Raw genomic sequence first — 21819 nt, 5'->3', positions numbered from 1 at the left:
AGCATTACAAATCAACAGGTAATTTCAGACATGTTCAAACGGTTGAGGTGGTGTTTGAAAATTGTGAGCTATGACAATGTCAAGGATCCTCTTGAAAGATGGAAAGAACATGACACATTCATTATCATGTAACAGCTATCCCATCATAAGGAAAGAAAATTGTGGAAGACTTGCAATAGCAACGCTTCGAGATTATTGGAAAATTTCAAACAAACTCGTTTATGTGTTACAAACACAGCTATTATTACTCAGATGGCTTTTCTGCCAATAATTTTTTGATATCCTCTTCAATCTCCAAAGGTTTTGTGTAGGGTGAATATCTTTGCAGTACTTTGCCATCCCTAGTAATTAAGAATTTGGTAAAATTCCACTTGATAGCGTTAAACATGGAACCTTCTCCTTCCTTCTTTAAATATTTATACAAGGGAATAGTGTCACTACCGTTGACGGTCGTCTAATCAGTTGTGTTAATTATCCCTCATTATTTCACAGTGAAAACTCTACATACCTTGGCGAAAATCTTGAATGTTACGTTAAACTTTGTTCGTGCGAATTGACAAATCTCTTCATTACTTCCTCGCTCCTGAAATGCGAATTGATTGCAAGGAAATGCCAAAATTTCAAACCCTTCATCCTTGTATTGCTCATAAAGTTGTTGCAATTCTTGATATTGGGGAGTTAGTCCACAAGACGATGCAACATTCACAATCATCACTACCTTGCCCTTGTAATCGGACATGGAAATATCATTGCCTTGTGCATCGGGAACGGTGAAAGAATAAAATTCAGCAGACGATGAGGACATTTTTTTGGCTGCAGGTTGCGATGATTTAATAATCATCCGAAGATGATCATGATGACTCCAGTTTGATGAATTGATCTTATGATAACAATATTCTGATGATAATAATAATCAAAAAATAATATAATAATTTAATAATTAATTATTAAATTATCAAAAAATTCATGTTACACTGAATACAGTACCCCGATATAGAGAGCCTTCTTTTCATAGACTAAAATCCGTTAGATTTCCAACAACAACAACAACGGGTTCAATGAATTCATTATTACAATATTTTGAAGGTGTTCCTAATTCACCCGTGATTTTACAATGTTACATATTTCAACAATCGTAAAACCCTATTAATAGTCAAGAAGAAACACACCATCATGTGATTTTCAAGCTAAAAAAAAGATGTACACCACCAGTAATGCAAGAGTGTTCTTATTCCTTCTTTCATGTTTTATAAGCATGAGAGTAGCTCCAATTCTTGCTGAAATCCAAGACTCTACCAAAATGTGTTGTTCGGCAACTACGACTACTGTTCAACCGTTCGATACTTCCAATACAAACTCATCTCTCCTCTTTGGAAATATGAGCATAATGGTCCTTGTGGTTGGAGCTCTTGGCTCATTCGTTCTCTATTACTTGAAATTAAGCTTGGAAACGGTATTGACAAGAATTCTTTTTTTTCAACTCTCCTTGTCAGATAAGGATGAAGAATTTATGTGGTTTAATTCTTGGTTTTCGTTTCACCCTTATACACTGAGTGGTAGCTCTCAAATCAAACCTTACAAGCAATCATTGAAAATTAGTGGAATTGTCTCTTTTGGAAATCGTTCGACCAATGATCGCAATGATGACTCCAATTCATTACAAAATTTGAATGAAACTTTACAGAATTTTGAAAAGAAGGTGAATTTTGTTCCAGCGTATGGCTTTCATGTGATCTATGTCAATTCACAACCTTATATTATTCATTTACAAATGACTGTGCAAAATACAGTGAATGAAATTAGAGAAAAGGAGTTTATTACTATTTGGAAACCAAGATATTCATGGATGAATGTGTTTATTAGATTCTTGTATCCATGTGTTGAGAATGTCACTAATTCACATCATGTCAATGACATGTTAGAAAGAGCTGGGTTTAAAAAGGAGTTTTTAACATGGAATAATTTGGCGTCGAGTTCTCAAAAGGAAGTTCCTGTTGAAACCAAAGCTTTGAATAATGACAACTCCAATGATCATTCCAATACTTTCCATACCTCCACTGAACAAAAGAAGATCAGTGTGAAAACTCCAAACTCGAACACCACTGCATTCTCCATGTTCACAGAGTTACTTCGAGATTGTTTCTATGTGCATACCTTATTGACTCGTGAAAAGACAAAACTTTTCACACCCTTCTATCAATCATGGGCACTTGCTTCCGTTAAGGAGAAACGTGAAGTGAACACAGTGATTTTGGATGAAGGTGTTTTCGAAGATTTACATTCAGATATTTGTGAATTTTTAAATGGAAGACAATGGTATAAGGAAAGAGGAATTCCCTATCGAAGAGGTTACTTGTTATATGGTGAGCCAGGAAGTGGCAAAACGAGCACCATTATGGCGATTGCTGCTTGTTTGAATTTGGATATTTGTGTGTTAAATTTGGGAGCGAAAAATTTAACTGATGATTATTTAGTTTCGTTATTTACCAATGCTCCTGCAAACTCCATGATTGTGTTGGAAGATATTGACTCTGCATTTCCTAAAGTGGAAAAGAAGGCCAAAGGTGAAAATAGTGATTTTTCTGAATCATCAAAAATTACCTTCTCTTGTTTGTTGAATTGTTTAGATGGAATTACGAGTCAAGAGTCGAGAATTGTCTTCATGACCACCAATTACAAAGAAAAATTGCCTCCATCCTTAATCAGAAATGGACGAGTGGATCGAAGAATCTATTTCGGACATGCCACTTGTTATCAATGCAAGAAACTGGCTCGAAATTTCTTTCCTAATGAATACACAGAAGAGAAGGGAGAATTATTGTGGACACAATTGAAAGATCACACCTTCTGCATGTCACAACTCCAAGCTTTCTTTTTAAGATGTAGAAAAAGTTTTTCTCAAGTCTTGGAAGCAAGTAAGGAGTTTGAGAGTTTTTTGGAAAATGCTCCAAAACCTTCAGCTGCAAATTCCAATAACGATTCCACTTCATCGACTATTTCTTCACCAAGAACAGAGAATGATGACGATGAAAAAGATGATGGCGAAAGAGAGGAATAGTCTGTCCAAATTATTATATATTATGGACACGTTTGTAAATATGTAAATAAACAAGTAAATGTAAAAAAAAGAATTCTTATTGTTGAGGACTCTTTGGAGTAGCTGACGTCACGCTCAATCCAAGCGTGTCAAATGATCCAAGTTTCAAATGTCTATTCTTTTCTTCATTACTGCCTCCAAGTCGTTTTTCTACCCATCCAATAATTTCAGAATTGTTACTTTGAATGGCAAGTTGCAATGTGTGTTCATCAGAAACGGTTCCCAATTCACACAAATATTTAACAACATTGAGTTGAACACGTTTCATGGCCAATTCAAGAGGAGTGACACCATTTTGTGTCTTGATTAAATTCAGGTCAACCTTCAATGATGAATCTTCTTTTTCTGGTTTGAATTGTCCATTGTAGTTTCCTTGTTCAACCAATAACTTGACAATTTCAGGATGTCCATAACCAGCAGCCAAGTGGAGTGGAGTGAGTAATTTATCCTCTCTAGTGTTGATGGTTACTGAACAATCACATCCCTTCTCAACCAAATATTGAGCAACATCTAATTTTCCACTAATCGAACACAAATGAATGGGTCTCATTTGTAAATCGTGTCGTGATTGATTCACTGAAACACCATACTTTTCAACTAACAATTTCACAGCTTCCAAATGACCATTCTTTGTTGCGGCATGAATTGGAGGATATGAATTTTCAGTGTACAATTCTTCATAGCTACCACTTGGATCTAATTTCAATTCATCAATCAAATATTCCATGACTTGCAAGTTACCACCATAGGCAGCTGCAGACAAGACTGTTTCATTTCCATTAGTGATGGCTCCACTATTTGCACCTCTCTCTACCAACTTTTTCACAAGTTCCAGTTGTGAATTTTGGCAAGCAAAGAACAATAATGATTGTCCCAAACTATTGCTAAAATTGAGAATATCATCTTGTGTTTTTCCTTCTTCATCTAAAGCAGCTTGAACAATTCGAGCACCAACGTCTCCAGGTAATTCTTTACATTGTACAGCCAAAAAGATTGGTAAATCCTTTCCAGAACGTTTGTGACAATCAGCTCCGTGGTCAAGTAAAATTCCAGTCAATGCAGGAGCATGCAACATGGCATTATGAAGAGGAGTATATTCAGCACCATCAGCAGCACGCTTTTCACAATCATTGACAATATTTTTCATCTCATCACTGTTCAATGTTGGATTATTGAGGAGAATGGCGAGAGCTTGTGCATTCTTGGCACGAATAGCAATGTGAATAAAGGTTGTGGAAGAGTGCATTCCAGAAATTGTGCTTCCAACATCGAAACGAGTCAAGACGATTTTTGGAACTTTGGCAGTGAGTGTTTTGAGGATTAAATTGCACTTGTCCATGGAAAGTTCTTCTGCAAATTGAATAGCTACAAACAAATGGTCCATAAACAAGTCAAGATTTTCATCGGAGGACAATTGTTTCAAGTGATTTTCGAGATCTTCTGGAGAAATACTTGAAGTTGTGGTTTCAGTGAGAACGGTTTTGGCCAAGCTCAATATTTTGGACAAGCTTGGATTACTGTTAATAGTTTGAAGAACGGATTGAGTGGGTTGAGTTTGTAATCCTGGAATGACGGGTGTGGATTTGTATCCGGGAGTGGCCAATCGATCGTTGAACGAGTTTAACAAAGAGGCATTCATCAACTTTCTTGTTGCAGTAGCTAACATGCTCAAAATCATATCTAATGGACTCATTTTGCCGTACTTTCTCAATTCTTCTAATTTGACATTTCCATATTTAGCAAGGTCTTCGTCATGAGGTTCGACAAATCTCTTGGAACATGCCAATAGTTTACCACCTCCTCTCTTGGTCAAAACTTCAAGCATTCTCAAGTTTTGATTGTAGACGGCATAATGCATTGGTGTCCAACCCACATCATTTTCCAAATTTGGATCTGCATTTTCATAGACCAACTTGGTGACAAGATCCATTTCATTTTCTCTAGCAGCTAAATTAAGAGCTGTGAAACCACCATTTTTGTCAAATTGATTAATATTAATCTTTCTTTGTTCCTTCTTTTCGAGAATCATTTGAAGCAACTCGTCACGAGGTCTCAAAATACCACCAGAACGAGGAGAAATGCCACGTGGAGAAACTCCTCCACTTCTTGGTGACGAATTTGAAGCACTGCTGTTATCACTGCTTCCAGTAAGGGACAATTGAGGAATTTCGCTTGAATTTTCCAAATTTCCACTTCGATTTGCTGTCGAAGGATCAAACACTCCAGGTCCATTCGAGATTGGAATGAAATGCAATGCTGTTTGATCGAGCTTATTCTTCTTATTAAAATCGACGTCTCTCTCCAGCAAGAATTTCACAAGCTTTAAGTCTTGATTTTTCACAGCAATGTGCAAAATGGTATCTCTGTCACCATAACCCATTTGAGTTAATTGACGAATTTCTTCAGTGGTTAATACTTGTTCGTCGTCTTCATCATCACTCAAATCATCTTCTCGCAAACCAGGTGCAATGGAAGCACTTCTATTTCCTCTATCAGTACTCTTTCTCTTTTCGTCTTTTGTGAAATGCAAAAAGGCATTCTTGGAGTATTCTCCATTGAGAATCAATTGTCGAACATCATTATAATTTTGTTGTTCGATCAATTTCACAACTTTAAGATGGAGATGAGTTTGTGACTCTTTCAATTCTTCAATGACATTGGTAATGGTATCAATCCATGATTTACGTTCTTCGGGATTCTCAGCAAAGAACCAAAATGTTTTGTTTGAACTTGAAGGAGAGGTTGGTGAGTCATCATTGTTCATGGTGCTGCTGTCTTGATCAAGATAGGGACTGTTCGAAGGAAGGGCAGTCCGAATACCAAAGGAATTTTCTGTTGTGTGAAAAGTGATGAGAGAGAGATGATCGTCATGTATGAATCAAGGACCATGAACATCATTGTAAATAATTTATGGAAACAACAACATCATGGTCATCATGGTTGCAATAATGAATCAAGGATCGTCAATGGATGAAAAAGTATAAAAAGTATCAACAATTGGAATCAATCATTCAAGTGAGGTTGTAATAGTTTAATATACTTACGCATTCCCTTGTGATTATCAATATCTACAATAGCAGAAAATCTGCTCAATGGAATCTTATCTTCGGGTTTCTTTTCGACTTTCTAAAAAGTTGTCATGTTTCATGATTTTTGGTTCAAATAATATTTGTTGAAAAATCAAATCTCGTTCATACTTACCTCACTGTCTTTAAAACATAGTATCTTTTTAGAAGTCAACACGACAAATCTCTTATAATTTGACTTTTGAAAGAATTTCTTTTTTGGATTTTCCATGACGAGTTTGCCACTCTTTTTCACACGACCACCGAGAGGTGATTGAACAGCTGTAGCAGCAGCTGCACCAGTTGTAGACACAGATTGTGATGCTCCGAGAAGATCTACTTGAGACATTTTTTTTGAAATTGATTTTGGTGAAAGCGAATGATCGACATTTGACTTTTTCGAGCGTTGACAACCCATGTCCATATTCGATCAAGCGACCTTCAAATTTTCACATAAATCCTTATTGGAAACTCAATGTAAATTCTTAATAGACTGTATTTCCTGCTCGTACTAATGTTAGAATGTTAATCGATGATTAAATAGAGTCTTTTATTATCCTTCGAACAAATAAATCTTAAAGCTGTCAAGTCGAAGAGAAATTACGGATTCACACAACACACAAAAAAATTAATAACACGAAGAGTCAAATTTGACCCGTCGACACACTCTTTCGAATCGTGTCCAACATCGTTGTTTCGTTTACCACAGATTCACAACAATACTGCATTTCATCATTTACTTCACAAAATTATTGGAACAATACTCTTGAAAGAGATTCGATATTCATTGTGGTTGCGTGTGAGCAAGTTTTTGGATAACAAATTTCTATTCCGATAACACGAGGAGATTTCTGATACATTGTTGAACACGTGTGAGAGTGTACATCATACACATCCGATACACTTCTCGAGTTGAAGTATTTTCAATCAAACTTGTTGAAAACACTATTTCAAAATGTTTATGAACAACATGTGGTTTAAGAAATTATTTCGAAGAAAGGTATGGAGGACGATTCTAATTAGTACAAATTGGTGATTGAATATTGTTATTATTTATTTAAATGATTTCAATGCTTCGGGATTTGTGTTCCTTCTTACCATTTTTGTCCATGCTACCCGTTTTGAATGCTTGCATTTGTTGTCTGGACACCTGACATGCATCAAACAAAAATACTTGGAACCCTCTGCTCCAACGTACCTTGCCGGTCGTTAACCTTTGTAAATATTCCGAATACCAAATAATATAATCATCCTCAGGCTCCTGATGAAAATACATCACTAATGGACACTGGAATCTCCGTGAATACCAATGTGGCATCTGGAAGCGTCTCAAATCTATACAATGATGCTACAAGAGGCGCATTCAATGTTTTTGACGTTCAACAGCAACATGATCCCGAAAAGACGAGACTTGTATTTGTGAACGATGAAATGGCAAATGTCAAGTATGGATTTTGTGACAATTCGATCAAGACTACAAAATATACATTTTATAATTTTTTGTTTAAGAATTTATATCAACAGTTTCACCGATTTGCAAATTGCTGTAAGTGTGTTGAAGTAAGATTACTTGTTGTTAAATTTTACAATATTTTAAAAATTATATTGAAATAGACTTTTTATTTATGGCCTTACTGCAGACTATTCCTGGATTATCACCCACTGGACAATTCACTGCTTTTATTCCTCTCTGTTTTGGTAGGTCATTTTGTTTGTAAATGTTCAGACGTTAACACATAATTAGTGCTGATTTGTACCATGTGTAAGGACGCTTATGAAGATATCAAACGAAGAGTTTCTGACAAGGTGACCAATAACAAACTCACACGAGTGTTCAGAGATGGACAATTTGTTGAAGTATTTTGGAAGGATGTGAAAACGGGAGATATCTTACAAGTTTATAATAAGGAACCATTCCCTTGTGACATTGTTTTACTATCATCGAGTGAACATCAAGGTATTTGTTATGTGGAAACATCAAGCTTGGATGGGTACGTAGCTTGTGGTCTCTTGAATGATCTTAACATGTTTCATTGTTGGTAATCACTCAATGTTTATACATTGTAATAGTGAAACAAATTTGAAAATTAAGAGATGTAAGCATGAAACTACGTACTTATCTGCACCAGAAGCTTTAAAAACTGTGAAAGCAATTTTGGAGTGTGAAAAACCAAACAACAGATTGTACAAATTTGAAGGAACGTTAGTATTAAGCACTGGAAAGAAATTGGCCGTGGATCCCGAACAAATCTGTCTTCGAGGATCTTCTCTCAGAAATACAGACTTTGTGATTGGTGTTGCTGTTTTTACAGGTCACGATACCAAGCTCATGATGAACACCAAGGAGACTCCACACAAGACTAGTAAGATTGAAAGAATGACCAATCAACTAGTTTTTATCATGCTCGCTATTGAAATTTTGTTGGTCATTATTTGTGACATTGGTCTCATTATTTGGACTGCACGAAACAAATCGGCATGGTATTTATTTGCTGGAGTGGTCATTGATGCAGATTATTTGGCTTGGTCAGGATTCAAAGGATTTTTCACCATTCTGGTGCTATTAAGTAATTTAATTCCAATTTCTTTGTATGTCTCTATTGAAGCTGCCAAGTTAGTTCAAGGTATCATGATTAGTAAGGATTTGGCCATGTATCATGAAGATACAGATACTCCAGCCATGGTCAGATCCTCGGCACTGAACGAAGATTTAGGAGCCATTCAATATATTTTCAGTGATAAGACTGGAACTCTTACACAAAATAAGATGGACTGTAAGTTTTCTTTGCATTGTTGGTCAAATCATTTTTTGATAATTCTTCTGAACTTATAGTTTTGAAATGTTCCATTGCAGGAGAAGTCTATGGTTCTGGTATTACAGAGATTGCAAAAGCTGCTGCAAAAAGAGAAGGCAAAATACTCGAAGATACTAGACCTCTCAGTGCAAAGAACAATCCAAACTTCCAATTTTATGACGAGAGATTGATGGATGGAGCATGGAAAGATAGTCCTCAGAAAAATGAAATTTTAGACTTCTTAATCTTGCTGGCTGTGTGTCACACTGTCATTCCTGAAAGGTCTGGAGCAAATGGAGAAATTGTTTACCAAGCTAGTAGCCCTGATGAAGCAGCACTTGTTAAGGCAGCTAAATATTTGGGCGTTGAATTCATTGCTAGATCACCAAATGACGTGACGTTTTCAATATTAGGAGAGGAAAAACAATACCAAATTTTGGACATTATTGAATTTTCTAGTGACAGAAAGAGACAATCTGTCATTGTGCGAAACACAGAAGGTCAATTATTAATTTTAACAAAGGGAGCAGACTCTGTCATTTATCCCTTATTGGCTCCAAACCAAGAGTACATGGATGTGACTTTAAAGCACTTGGATCAATTTGGAGACGAAGGCCTTAGAACTCTTTGTTGTGCCAAAGCATATCTCGACGAAGAAGAATATGCACAATGGCACAGAGATTACGAGGAAGCAAAAACTTCACTCGAAGATAGAACTCGAAAAGTGGAAGAGGTAGCAGCGAGAATTGAGAAAAATTTGCTTCTCGTCGGCAGTACAGGTATTGAAGATAAGCTTCAAGAAGGAGTTGGAGATACTATTTATGAATTGAGAAAAGCAGGTATTAACATTTGGGTGCTCACAGGCGACAAACTTGAAACAGCAATTAACATTGGATTCGCTTGTGACTTGTTGAACTCTAGTATGACGTTGTTGGTTGTCGAAGGTCACACCAATGAGGCCATTAAGGACTTTATAGAAAAAAGTATCAACACTGCCAACATGAATAACATCTCACACGATGCTCTTGGTTTGGTTGTGGATGGAGAACGTTTAATTCACATTTTAGAAGATCCAGCTCTCAAAAATCTATTCCTCTTGCTTTCTATCAAATGTAAGAGCGTCATTTGTTGCAGAGTTTCGCCAAAGCAAAAATCAGACGTTGTATTGTTAATTAAGCAAAATGTCTCTGGTAATACTTTGGCTATTGGAGATGGTGCTAACGATGTGGCCATGATTCAAAGTGCTCACGTTGGTATTGGAATCAGCGGAGTTGAAGGCCTGCAAGCAGTGAATGCTTCAGATTATGCGATTGGCCAATTTAGATTTTTGAAGCGATTACTTCTTGTGCATGGAAGATGGTCCTATAGAAGAGTCTCCAAATTAGTTCTCTATTGCTTTTACAAGAACACTGTCTTCTTTTTGACGCAATTGTGGTTTATTTTCTTTAATGGTTTCAGTGGAACGACATTGCACGACAAGTGGACCATTGCACTTTACAATTTAGTATTTTCAGGAATTCCAATTATTACTCTTGCAGTTATTGATAGAGATGTACCTGCACCAGCCGCTGAAAAATTCCCAGAATTATATTTCCAAGGTCAAAAGAATCGATTTGTAAGTATCCTAGTTGTGCACAAGATGCATCTTGTGTGACTCATTATTTCACATTATTATGAATCAATAATCGTTCATACACATCAATATTCATCATATCATTCGTTCATACATAGTTCAATCCAAGAGTTTTTATTTATTGGGTCATCAACTCTATTTTCCAATCAGTGGTTTGCTTCTTTGTTCCTTACTTTGCTTTGGTAGGAACCTCATTCCTGGATGGTCAAGAAATTGACACTCAAACGATTGGTATTGCCGTTTATTCTTGCGTGCTTGTGGTCATTACTGTGAAACTCAGTATTGAAACCTCCTCTTGGACATGGGTCACTGTTCTCATGTATGCTGGAACTCTTGCTCTTTGGCCAGCGTTTATCTTTATTTATGGCTCAATTTATTACATTTATCCACACCCAGTTCCTGTTGTTAAGGAATTTTATGAAATTATGCAACGATTTAGACTTTTCTTTGCTCCTCAATTTTGGTTTGTTTTATTGGCTGTGACATTTATTTGTTGCATTCGTGACATTTTCTGGAAATTGTGGCTTCGAGCTCAATCACGAAAACTCTATTATGACATTCAAAAGCATCACAAGAAGAAGTCACGTGAAGACATTATGGAATTCTTCCCATTTGAAGAAGGTCTTCCAGTTAAGCTTAAGAAGAAGAAGAAATTCAATCCTATCGAATTGCAAGAAATTAAGAAAATATTTACATCAATTGCCAAAGTGGATTATCGTGGATTTGCATTCTCACAAACAGATAATCAACAAGATCTCATCAAACAATACTACAGTGGAGATAATGCTACCAATAATGGCCAACAAAAGACAACCACGACGACTTTAACATCCGATGAACAAAAGAAGGACACAAACATGTAACGTGTGTGTGTGATCTTTGAATAACATGTTATTGAACCAATTCTTTCCTTACCAAATGGTACCAAACGACTTTACAGAACGGTTCGATCACAAAAATTTTTGACATTTTATGTGTCGTGCACATGTCACAAAACTACATTTAATGGCTTTTGAATAAGCACTTAGTGAGAAATGAAAACAATAACAATTTTCAATATTTCAAATACTGTGAATGCACAAACTTGAAAACAGTTCTTGCGTTTTAACGAAAAAATCATTCTTATCCAAGAATTGGCTTCAAGTATTGAGCATAGACAATGAGTAGACTACTCACTCATCCATGAACAAGAAGAACAGTAAATGATGAAAAGAACAATTCTGATTTCAAAATCACGCTAGTTATTGAGATCAACCAAGGTGTGAACTTGTGTTCGGACCGTTTTAACCTTTCCTCATTAGGTTGATGTAAGGACCTCCATGGATGATGGGTAACACAAACTCATGAGATCAAAGCTTTGATTTGGTTCAGTTATTAAAGAACGAATTCATTCTTTGCATGGACTATTCAATACACGATCATCGTCCAAACATCATTATTGTTCATTGAAGACTCTTTTATCCATGCCCCAGACAAGAATGTCTCCTCACCAAAGGGTTTAATTCTAGAGAATTGATCTCAGAATGATCATGACTTGACAAATGGTTCGAGAATACAGAAATAATTAACCGCTCCTGTTGTATTCTCGAGAACTCAAAAAGGCATTCAAAAGCATCACTCGTTATCTTCTAAATAGATTGACCTATTTCAGTTTTGAGCATGTGGAGATCAACATCCAAAATCGCAATTTCATCCTCTCAAAACGTCGTTCATGATGCATCCTGTACTGGGTTGACTAGACACAATTTGGGATTGGAATAATTTTCAAACGTTACACCTATATATTATTTAAATTAAATAAGGTTTTGTATGGAAAGATGGACATGCAGAAGGTTTTTGAATTTTTCCTGAAAGGTTTCTTGTTTTCTCTCTCTGAAAACTACTCCTCAACAACAACTGTAAATCAAAGCCATTTTGAATGGTCATCATCATCATCCGTACCATATATTTGATTTGAAAATGACAAATCAAACCGAACCTCGGAACATTTGTTAGCACTATTGTGTGAAATTGTCACTCTATTGATAATTAGGAATGAAAAAATCACACAAACAGTCTGCCAATTTCCTCTTCCAACACACTCACTGTCAACACTTTACGTTACTGTTCCAGAGACAAAAGATCTATTTCGGTATAGTATGCTCCTTTTATATCCATTAATTTCTAAAAAATACTCAAATGGATGCGAATGGTTTTGGCTGTCATTTGCCAATTTCCAACCGTCCACACCAAAAGCAATGCAAATCGAGGTGTATGCAGCACTCTCTTGTTCAAACACGCAGATTCATGCATCATCTTGGATGTCATGAATCTCTTCACATTTTCATATTAAAAAAACAAAACAACAACAACAACCAGACACACACACACCTCTTCCCATCCTTGTCCCAAAACACACACCTCCCCGCACCACAACTCTTGAAACACTCAACATACAAAATGACAGACCCCAATGATATTGAATTAAACCACAAATCTTCTCTTTCGTATTTACAAGTGAATCCCAATGGTGCTTCCTCCTCAACCACTTCTTTAACGGGTGATGTGAGTCCTGGAACTGTTTCTGATTCGAATACTTCGACTACTTCTCAAGTGCACTTGTTGAGTGGTCAGCAACACCAACAACAAACTTCTCAACAATTTCAACATCCATTACCTTCATCCTCTCAACCCAATGGTGGTAGTGGTTCATTTCTTGGTGCCCATTCCTCGTTCCTTCAAAATAATAATACTGTTTCGAATCGAACCAATTCATCGACTCAAAACAAGGTCACCACGATTCGTGATAATTCTGATGTATTATCCAGTGATGATGCTTCTGATGATGTTCAATCACCTGGTGGTGGTATGAATCATCATCACGCTCATGATCATCATCACTCAGTCACGGTCAATGTGAAAGATATCGAAACAAAAAGTAACAAGAGTGCTGCTACTTCATCAAAAACCAAACGTTCTGGTTCGAGTGGAAGATCTGGTTCTGCAACTGGTTCAGATGCGATTCGAATTCACACACGATGTGGAACTTTTGAATTGAGTTGGTTGAAAGTATTGAGTTTAATGTCACTCATTGTCAATTTGGTGGCATTCCTCGTGTTGGGTGGTTTAATTTTGGCTGGATATCTCACACAATCAGATTATAGTGCCAATTGGTTTGGTCTCGATACCGATACTTCCTATTATAGAGAAATGATGATTGCCAGTTGTAGAGCTGCAGTGTTTTCCAACTTTAATCCTGTCACTACTGCTAATTATACAGCAAGATATTATGATTGGCAGAAAAAGTTTACGGCCAATGCTCAAAGTGTTCAAAAAAGAGTTCCTCCAAGTCTTCAATACACAGTCTCCCATAACATTTCTGTTTTGGAATTGAGAACTTCCAAAGCTGTAGGTACTGAATTTGCTGCATTGGGACAAGCTGCTGCTGGCAATTTTTCAACAGCCATGAGTATGATTGACTCGGCTGCCTATAAAGGATTTTTAGAAGGTTATGCCGTTGAGTTTCAACCCATGGTGAATTATGTGAAATCAAAGAGAGATGAAGGATCTAATTACTCATTGCTTGTGACTACGATTTCATTGATTGTCATTTGTGTGTCACTACTAGTGGTCATACCAACAGTGGTGGCCTCTATTGGTTTGAGTTTGAGAAAGGACTCGGTGAATACCAAGAAATTACAAAAGGTCAAGGCACACTTGTTGATGGATACCATGAAGGATAACAAACTCAGAGAATTATTCAAGGCACACTGCAAGCAAGAAATGAGTTTGGAGAACTTTTTACTTTTGGATAAGATTACTGATTACAAAAAGTTGTGTGAAAGAAGTTTTGAGATTCAAGTCTATCTCTATGACAATGATCAAACAACGTCAGATGCTACATCAGAAGGAGGGCTAAGCGTCGAACAACCTAAAAAGAAGAAGAAGGGTTTCACAGAAAAGGATCTCATTAACATTGAAAAGAAGAAGTATGAAATTGCTTTTGAGATTTATAGTGACTTTTTAGAAGTGAACGGTGAACACTCAGTCAACCTCAATAAGCAAATGATCGATCGTGTGAAGGAACATTTAGATTTCTTTGCCACTGGTCAAAATGAACATTTGGCTGATGGTATTTTTGATGGCGTCGAAAACGAAATTTGTATTCTCATGCTAGATACTCATGCTAGATTTGTTCAATCTGTTCAATTCCAAAAACAATTGAGAAAGGAAGCACTGACTACTTTCAAGATCACTACTTTGAAAAAGAACAAGAATGCAGCTACCAGTCAATCTAAATAGACAAATTTTGTTAAATTAATATTGTAAACATTATTAAACTCCTTGTTGTCGAAAAGCATAAAAGCTTTACCTCATCGACAGTGAAGCAAAGTCAGTGACAATCGAGTCGATCACCTGTTTCAACTTGTGTTGATCCAACATCATGGACCTGGAAAGCTTTCCGTTTGCAGTACTTTGTTCCAACAACTGAGATTTAACAAAACCATACAAACAATTGCTAAGAGTTTTGAAATTTCTGCATACGTAGTGTTTGGAAAGTTTTCTCTCAATTTCTTGGCTCACTTTTTCACAAGTCATGTTCTCGATAAACTCAACTCGTGAAAGAAATGCTGTTGCCGTAGACCAATCTTGTTCACAGAAGTTTTTGAAATTTTCCCATTCTTGTTTCTCCCTCATATATCGTGCTTTCGCCTTGTTGTTCTTTCGTTTCTCGTCTTGAAGAGTAATTAATTGTTTCAACATTTCGGAAGAATCGTTGTTGCATGCTTTCCATTTTTCTAACCCTTCCACCTGAGTACTTGTAGTTAATCGATAAACAATGTTTGCGGGAATGCGTGCAGCTCTCGACATTGTTGTGTAATAATTAAATAAAATGTCACAAATGCTGTCCGAGTTAAAAGGTATTGGCTTTTTGTACAACTTGGCCTGTTCAAATATCAAGAGTGGGATGGTTGGAGTGCTATCAGTTTTGGAACTCGCTGGTATGGAGCCATTACCAGAAAATCTTTCAATATCCAAAACAAACTGTACTGGTAATACAGCAATGTCCTCTCCAAATTCAGTCATGACACACTTGTCACTATGCTCCTCGTCCAATGTATCGAGCCAATAATTTACAGTTAAATCCACCTGATACAAATATCCGTTCAAGCTAGCTGTGGCGTCTCTTTTGTCGAAGAAGAACTCTCGTCCAATACTATACAACACTGGTTTGTTTTCCACTTTTGAAAACGATCCAATGATGTCAAGAAACTTTTTGGAATAGGTTTCCCAATTTCCGCTCACTGTGACAATTAAATCAAATTCTACTTGGTCACCAGTGAAAATTGGTTGATTCACAATTTTGGAAATTCTTTCTAGGGCATTCTTGACCACATGGCCTTTGGTTTTGTTTTGCATTAAATTGTACAAATAGTTTACGAGAGGTTTCAACGATTGATTCGTTGTACTTGATGATGAAGGAGGAATGGTTGTGAATTCATTATTCTCATTTGATAAACTAATAATATTCATTTGTACTCGCAACAGTAACATTCCTTCTGAATTGATTTTGGTAAATTTATGATCGATCACTTCTGACAATTCAATAGGAATCATTCCATATCGGGGTAATAGAATTTCCATAGTTCTTTTTCGTTCCGAATCAGATTTAAAGCTTAATTTCATGTCTGCTGACTTTCCTTGAAAAATATATTGGCAGGGTATCGTGAGCAAGTTGGACATTTTTTCTTGAGTGTGAATTCTGATCGCACAACAGTCAAATCGACAAGTGCAACGACATTTAAAATGACGTGATTCCTAGATTTATGATTGAGTGGTTGCTTAAAATTACATTTCTCCAGAGGAGATGGCACGTTTCAGTTGTGCATATAAATGTTGCCTGTCCTCTCCAATCACCTCTCTTAGATTAACTAGCGTGGTTGTTATAGATTGCTCTCCCATATTTAACTTTCTAATGTTCGAGCTGAATGCTTTAAACTCTTCTGGAGTTAGTGCTTTTTTAACTTTCAAATAAAGTTCTTGAGCTCCTCCGTCTTCAGTATCTTCGTTGAGCATGTCAATGTCAAGCGAATTCTGTCTTCGTGTCGAGTTGTCCAATTTTAAATCACCTGAGTCAGAAGCAAATCTTCTTGACGGAGTGGATGTTAACCGCTCACTGTTACTCCTTGAATTCTCTGTGTTAGACGAGGTCGTCTCAGATGATTTCGTCGTGTCCGCTCGTTTTGAATATTGCACGCCAAAAGAAGAGTGAGGTGTTGGAGGAGCTACAAAAGAAGAATTATTTGACATCAAGTCGTCACTTCCTTTCGTATTTGGAGAGAATTTAACATTCTTTTCTCTTGAAAAAGAACTCGAATCTTTGAGGATGGACGACCTCTTTCGTTGTGAAGATAGCGTTGCACTCCTGCTTCGGTAGGGTTGATCTCGATGGTAAGAGGTTGGGCTCTTTGAATGGATAACTATTGGTGAATCCGAGCCGTATCTGCTTCTCTGCTGTGAAGTTGTGAGAACTGGAACATTGTCTTTCTGGTGATGAGGTGTCTCTAAAACACTGTCACTGCTTAAACTTGAGAAATCACCTACTCCAGTGCTACCTGTTTTTCTCACTTCTGGAGAAGAGAATTTGCTTGTTAGATTTGTGGCTACGCTTGCTATAGAGGAGGTATATGTTGAAGAGCTTGAAAGTATCGGAGCTTTTGGTTTTTCTTTGGTTGGACTAACCATACTGGTGATAGAAGCTTTAAATTGAGTGAGGTCTTCATACTCTTTTTTCAGGTCATAATACTTCCGAAGAGATGCGTTTTTCTGCTCCTCTAACTCTTCAACTTTCTTTTCTAATTCAACAATTTTGTTATTTGAGCCCTTAACTCTATAGTCCAAGATACTATTTTGCTTTTCCAACTCTTTACATTTCACTTTCCACTCCATCACTTCATCTCGTAGTTCTTTAGTTTCTTCTAAGAAACTCTTTTTGAGCATTTGAATCAGATCATCGAATTGAAACTTGGCAGGGGCCGATCCCGACGTAGATCCGGTATTGCTTTCCTTTTGATTGCTCATTATTCTTGATGATTATAGATTAATTTTTTCTCTCAAATCACTCCGGCAAACAATATTAAAACAAAATGTCAGCGTTAAGGGACAGTGTTCGCAACAACCACAAAGAAGGCTGAAGGAATCAAAAAGCTCTTTTTTTTGAAGAATTGTTTGTAAAAAATTTGGCGGGCAAAGAAAAGTGTTAATGGGACAACAGTTGAAAATACATTTTTGAATTACACAAAACAACACGGTTCGATAAACTTAGAATTTATTGTGTAGGGCATCTAAAACAATCTAGATGTTCTTGTGTCTGAATATTCTCAAAACAGTTTGCAAAACCTCTCAAATTTGTTGGGCGCCTCCTCTGAGTTTTTCTTCTCTGTATCTTCTGCAATCTCTGACAACAATGAAAAAGAAAGGAACTGAAATGACGAGAATACAGGCAATAATTGCAATAGCAATAATGAGCATGGTAATTTCAGACTCAGAAGTAGGTGGTTGAAGAGTAGTGACTTTGAAAGAAAAGTCCAAAACATCAACACCGCTATCTGGAGCACCGCTTTCATAAATCCAATTTGAGCAAGTGGAATTGGAGAGCCAATGGACTGGACCATTCATGAAGAAATTGTGACCATTTGAGCACAAATTGCATCCAGGATAATCTGAACCTTGGATTACTTGACATTCTGTGTGATTTGCGACAATAACAGAAAGTTGTGGATTGAAATAGAAGTTTCCTTTGAATGTTGCAATGAGTGTGTTCACATTACAATCAACAACACCACCCTCCTTCAAATATGCAACTTGTGACATGGTAAACTTCTTATTATCACTTTCAACTTTGAAGAAAATATCTTCTCTCACTGAATACTTCGAGTCATAGATTCTCTTATTGCTGGTATACCACCAGTTATCAACTTTACCAGCACTAGATCCACGGAAATCACAACTTGTTGCTGGATCAGATGATGTCATAAATGAAATAGCCTTCTTATAAAAAGAAGAACTAAATCCGTTGAGAGAAACTCCATCACAATCTCCAATTGCAGTAAATAACAAATTGTGAGCAGCAAATAAATTGCTGAACTTGTTACAAATGGCAGCATTATCCATTCCGGAGTTGCTATTCACCAATGTAGTACAAGCAAGAGATGAAATAGTCATGTTACCCACTTCTTCATCAACAGTATATCCTCCGTGTAATTCCACACCGACAATAGATGTTTGCACTCCAAAGGGAGGTCCTGTCTTTTCAATCACTTTAAATTGAATACCACCAACAAAATTGTGAGAAACATCACTGTAGCCTTGTAGTTTCAAATAGAGGTCAACATGAAGATCTGGTCTACCTGTACGAAGAGTGGCGTGCCACCAAGAAGCATCATTACTAATACAAATAACTCCTGATTGAAGTGTTTCAGCCAAGGAATACGAGATCAATGTGGTAAAAGCAAGAAGGAGGAGCACAATGGCACATCCCGTTCTCATCTTGTATTGGGACATTTGAAGGTTTTAGTATAAAAACTATTGTTGTGATTCGGAGGGTGTTGAGCCATCATTTCATTTGGTCATGTTGTAGTGGTAACCACAGCAAGTGTGGTTGTCAATTCCAAAGAAATTTTGGATAACAAATGACGGAGATGTGTATTTCAATATTCCAAATATACAAAATGGATTTATAATCAATATTATTAGAAATTTACACTCCATAGAGTGCGATAGTGAGATGACATGGATGATGATGAGAGGTTGATGCTGTTTTCGAACTTGGTCCGTTACCTACCTCTTCGGTGATTTCACACTCAAAATTTTTTTTTGATTTAAAATTTTTATAAATTGTTGATTGAGCCTTTTAAAGACAACGGCTATCCCAACCATCAGCAAAGGCTTGGAACAGAGGGAAGGTTCGAGCGCAAATCGAAGGGTCATTTTATCATAGAAGAAGATATACTAGTGGTATTTTAATTTTATTGGTTATGTAATATAAATTCCAATTGGTAATTATATATAAAAGAATCACAACACCCAACACATTAAGGAAGAGTGGTAGCAATGTGTGGTTCTTGTCCTCCATAGATGGTTGGCTTCATAGTGGTTCTAGCTGTAGTACGCTCACTATATCTTCGAATCAAGAAGGCCGTGGCTACTAAACCTCCCATCATACCCAACCAAACAAGGAACGAACCACATGCGAAAACAATCATGGCTGCTCCATTGTTGTAAATTACAGCAGAACGAGTCGTGTTGGCGATGGTTACAATTCCAAAGATGAGAAGGCATAGAGTGGAGAGACAAGTGAGGATGGATCCACTCAGAAAGGCATAGAAGAATGCTTTGGATCTTGATAAAGAATCTTCTGGAGTCATGATGGTATGATATTCTATTACACGTTTCTTTTGTTGTTGCTATCGAATCGAAGGGTTTCAATGAGGATAGAAAGCAATTCTGTTGAGTTTTTCTTTGAAGATGACAATGGCTTTGGAGTTGTTGATCAAGAGTGAAAAATTAACCTTTTTAAAAGTGGCCACAAAAAGAAAATGGCTAAATTTACGTTTGCTCTGTTAAGGATTTTAGATGAATTTGAATACAGATCATGAATATTCTTGTCTTTGAGCCATCTGTGTTGAATATTTCTTGGTTGAAATGCATATATATTTTCTTGAAACTTATTGAGAATATTGGAACAGAATTTTATGAAAACATTTGTGATAGGACATACATTGATGGAAATTGGACATTCAAGCAATCAAAGGAAAGAGTCACTCATTTTCAAGCGCAAGATTATAGTCGTCAACTAGTTATATGGCTTTACAATTGCTTCTTTTGCCCCATGGAGGTCGAATTACGTTGATGGTTGTTATTGTTTCCACCTCCATTGTTGATGTTAATTGGAATAAATTTCATGACAATGGCGAATATACAACCTCCCAAAATTGCCAATGCAACCAACAAGCACATTACGGCACAACACTTATCTGTGTGAATTCTCCTCATGAACGATGTCACTTCTTTTTGAGCTCGTTTAATATTACTTCCTAATGCATCCATTTCTTCATCAATTCTATGTAACTGTTCACGTTGTTGTTTCAATAACTCTGCACTGTCTGTTGCAATTGCAATGGTCTCTTCGGCCTTCTTGTTTAATCGATCGATAATGTCGAGACAATCCTTCTGTGTCGAGAATACTTCTGCAAAAAGTTCTCTCTCAATATCATCATGTTTTTGACGTTGTTCTTTTGTGAGATTTGCATTTCCCTTGTAATATTCCGTTTCATTGACCTTCACTTCAACCACATCCTCTTCATCATTGTCCAACAATTGTTTGGTTTCCGAGTTGTTAGTACTATTCTTATTTCCACCAAAACCGAAAAATCCCATCACTCCCTCCTTGGTCGATTCTTTGAATGATGTTTGAGTGGATGGTGCTGATGTATCCATAGCATTGTTGCTACCACTAGTACTACTACTACTACTACTATTGGACTTGTTTGGAAGATTTTCAGTGAGACCTTTGGCTTTGGTTTCAATAAAACTTTTTGCTTGTTTAAACTGAGATCTCAATTTCGATAAAATTTCTTTATGCTTCTTTTTTGTTTCATTCACAGCGTTTTCAATGGTCGGATCATTCTTGGTTAAATTATTAATTTTGTTGTAGAGTTTTTTTGCTTTTTCTAATTGTTCTTCGATACTTTGTGATTGAGTTTCAATTTGTTTTTGAATAAAATTAGGATCGGATTGACTTGTAATGTTGAGTCTGCGGAGCGTTGTAATGCTCTCATCAATTCTTCCTTCCACACTTTCCAATTCGTTGGAGTAGGTTTGAAGCTTGTCTTGACTGCTCATAATTTTTTTTTAAAGGATTTGGTTTTCATCAGATTTTTGTGAGTGTCACTTGATTGATGTGATAGGTCTTTTTCGTTTCAATTTATTATTTATTGTTGTGTGAGGAATAGTGCAGCCACTGTTGAATGGATACTATTACCTCCATATACCAATACTTGAAGAACACATTGTCTTCCTTATTCAAGAAACAAATTTGCATCCCAACAAATGAATCTACGGAAGTTTGGAAATTTATTTGGGTGCACAGCCACAGCTTCCAGACTTGATTAATTATATTATTTCGTCGAATCTCACACACAATGTTTACTTCCTCCAAATGTTCAGGCAAGAAGAAAAACTCCTTGC

The 21819-nt window shown here is 36.6% G+C and overlaps 10 protein-coding genes across 10 annotated transcripts; 3 read left to right on the top strand and 7 right to left on the bottom strand.

Moving 5' to 3' along the window:
- Positions 1-244: 244 nt before the first annotated feature.
- On the bottom strand, positions 245-805 carry C9374_009022 (uncharacterized protein; the record flags this gene model as incomplete). The annotated part of the gene is made up of 2 exons (XM_044699164.1): positions 245-454; positions 509-805. The coding sequence occupies 2 exons, from the start codon at positions 803-805 to the stop codon at positions 245-247; spliced, it is 507 nt and encodes a 168-aa protein (XP_044545199.1).
- A 393-nt stretch (positions 806-1198) lies between these two features.
- On the top strand, positions 1199-3058 carry C9374_009021 (uncharacterized protein; the record flags this gene model as incomplete). Its single annotated transcript, XM_044699163.1, has 1 exon — positions 1199-3058. One exon carries the CDS (start codon positions 1199-1201, stop codon positions 3056-3058), a length of 1860 nt encoding a protein of 619 aa, XP_044545198.1.
- Positions 3059-3134: 76 nt separating this feature from the next.
- On the bottom strand, positions 3135-6511 carry C9374_009020 (uncharacterized protein; the record flags this gene model as incomplete). The annotated part of the gene is made up of 3 exons (XM_044699162.1): positions 3135-5929; positions 6142-6223; positions 6299-6511. 3 exons carry the CDS (start codon positions 6509-6511, stop codon positions 3135-3137), a joined length of 3090 nt encoding a protein of 1029 aa, XP_044545197.1.
- Positions 6512-7117: 606 nt separating this feature from the next.
- Positions 7118-11453, top strand: C9374_009019 (uncharacterized protein; the record flags this gene model as incomplete). The annotated part of the gene is made up of 7 exons (XM_044699160.1): positions 7118-7162; positions 7420-7708; positions 7777-7860; positions 7907-8153; positions 8233-8936; positions 8996-10572; positions 10689-11453. The coding sequence occupies 7 exons, from the start codon at positions 7118-7120 to the stop codon at positions 11451-11453; spliced, it is 3711 nt and encodes a 1236-aa protein (XP_044545196.1).
- A 1576-nt stretch (positions 11454-13029) lies between these two features.
- C9374_009018 (uncharacterized protein) lies at positions 13030-14871 on the top strand (the record flags this gene model as incomplete). Its single annotated transcript, XM_044699159.1, has 1 exon — positions 13030-14871. The coding sequence occupies one exon, from the start codon at positions 13030-13032 to the stop codon at positions 14869-14871; it is 1842 nt and encodes a 613-aa protein (XP_044545195.1).
- A 66-nt stretch (positions 14872-14937) lies between these two features.
- C9374_009017 (uncharacterized protein) lies at positions 14938-16314 on the bottom strand (the record flags this gene model as incomplete). Its single annotated transcript, XM_044699158.1, has 1 exon — positions 14938-16314. One exon carries the CDS (start codon positions 16312-16314, stop codon positions 14938-14940), a length of 1377 nt encoding a protein of 458 aa, XP_044545194.1.
- Positions 16315-16419: 105 nt separating this feature from the next.
- Positions 16420-17652, bottom strand: C9374_009016 (uncharacterized protein; the record flags this gene model as incomplete). Its single annotated transcript, XM_044699157.1, has 1 exon — positions 16420-17652. The coding sequence occupies one exon, from the start codon at positions 17650-17652 to the stop codon at positions 16420-16422; it is 1233 nt and encodes a 410-aa protein (XP_044545193.1).
- Positions 17653-17973: 321 nt separating this feature from the next.
- On the bottom strand, positions 17974-19134 carry C9374_009015 (uncharacterized protein; the record flags this gene model as incomplete). The annotated part of the gene is made up of 1 exon (XM_044699156.1): positions 17974-19134. The coding sequence occupies one exon, from the start codon at positions 19132-19134 to the stop codon at positions 17974-17976; it is 1161 nt and encodes a 386-aa protein (XP_044545192.1).
- A 530-nt stretch (positions 19135-19664) lies between these two features.
- C9374_009014 (uncharacterized protein) lies at positions 19665-19997 on the bottom strand (the record flags this gene model as incomplete). Its single annotated transcript, XM_044699155.1, has 1 exon — positions 19665-19997. One exon carries the CDS (start codon positions 19995-19997, stop codon positions 19665-19667), a length of 333 nt encoding a protein of 110 aa, XP_044545191.1.
- A 442-nt stretch (positions 19998-20439) lies between these two features.
- C9374_009013 (uncharacterized protein) lies at positions 20440-21474 on the bottom strand (the record flags this gene model as incomplete). The annotated part of the gene is made up of 1 exon (XM_044699154.1): positions 20440-21474. The coding sequence occupies one exon, from the start codon at positions 21472-21474 to the stop codon at positions 20440-20442; it is 1035 nt and encodes a 344-aa protein (XP_044545190.1).
- Positions 21475-21819: the final 345 nt, after the last annotated feature.

The sequence above is a fragment of the Naegleria lovaniensis genome (assembly GCF_003324165.1).
Source record: "Naegleria lovaniensis strain ATCC 30569 chromosome Unknown tig035, whole genome shotgun sequence".
NCBI lineage: Eukaryota > Heterolobosea > Eutetramitea > Acrasida > Naegleriidae > Naegleria > Naegleria lovaniensis.
Note: the sequence above shows the minus strand (reverse complement) of the source record. Positions and strands in the feature narration are given on the sequence as shown.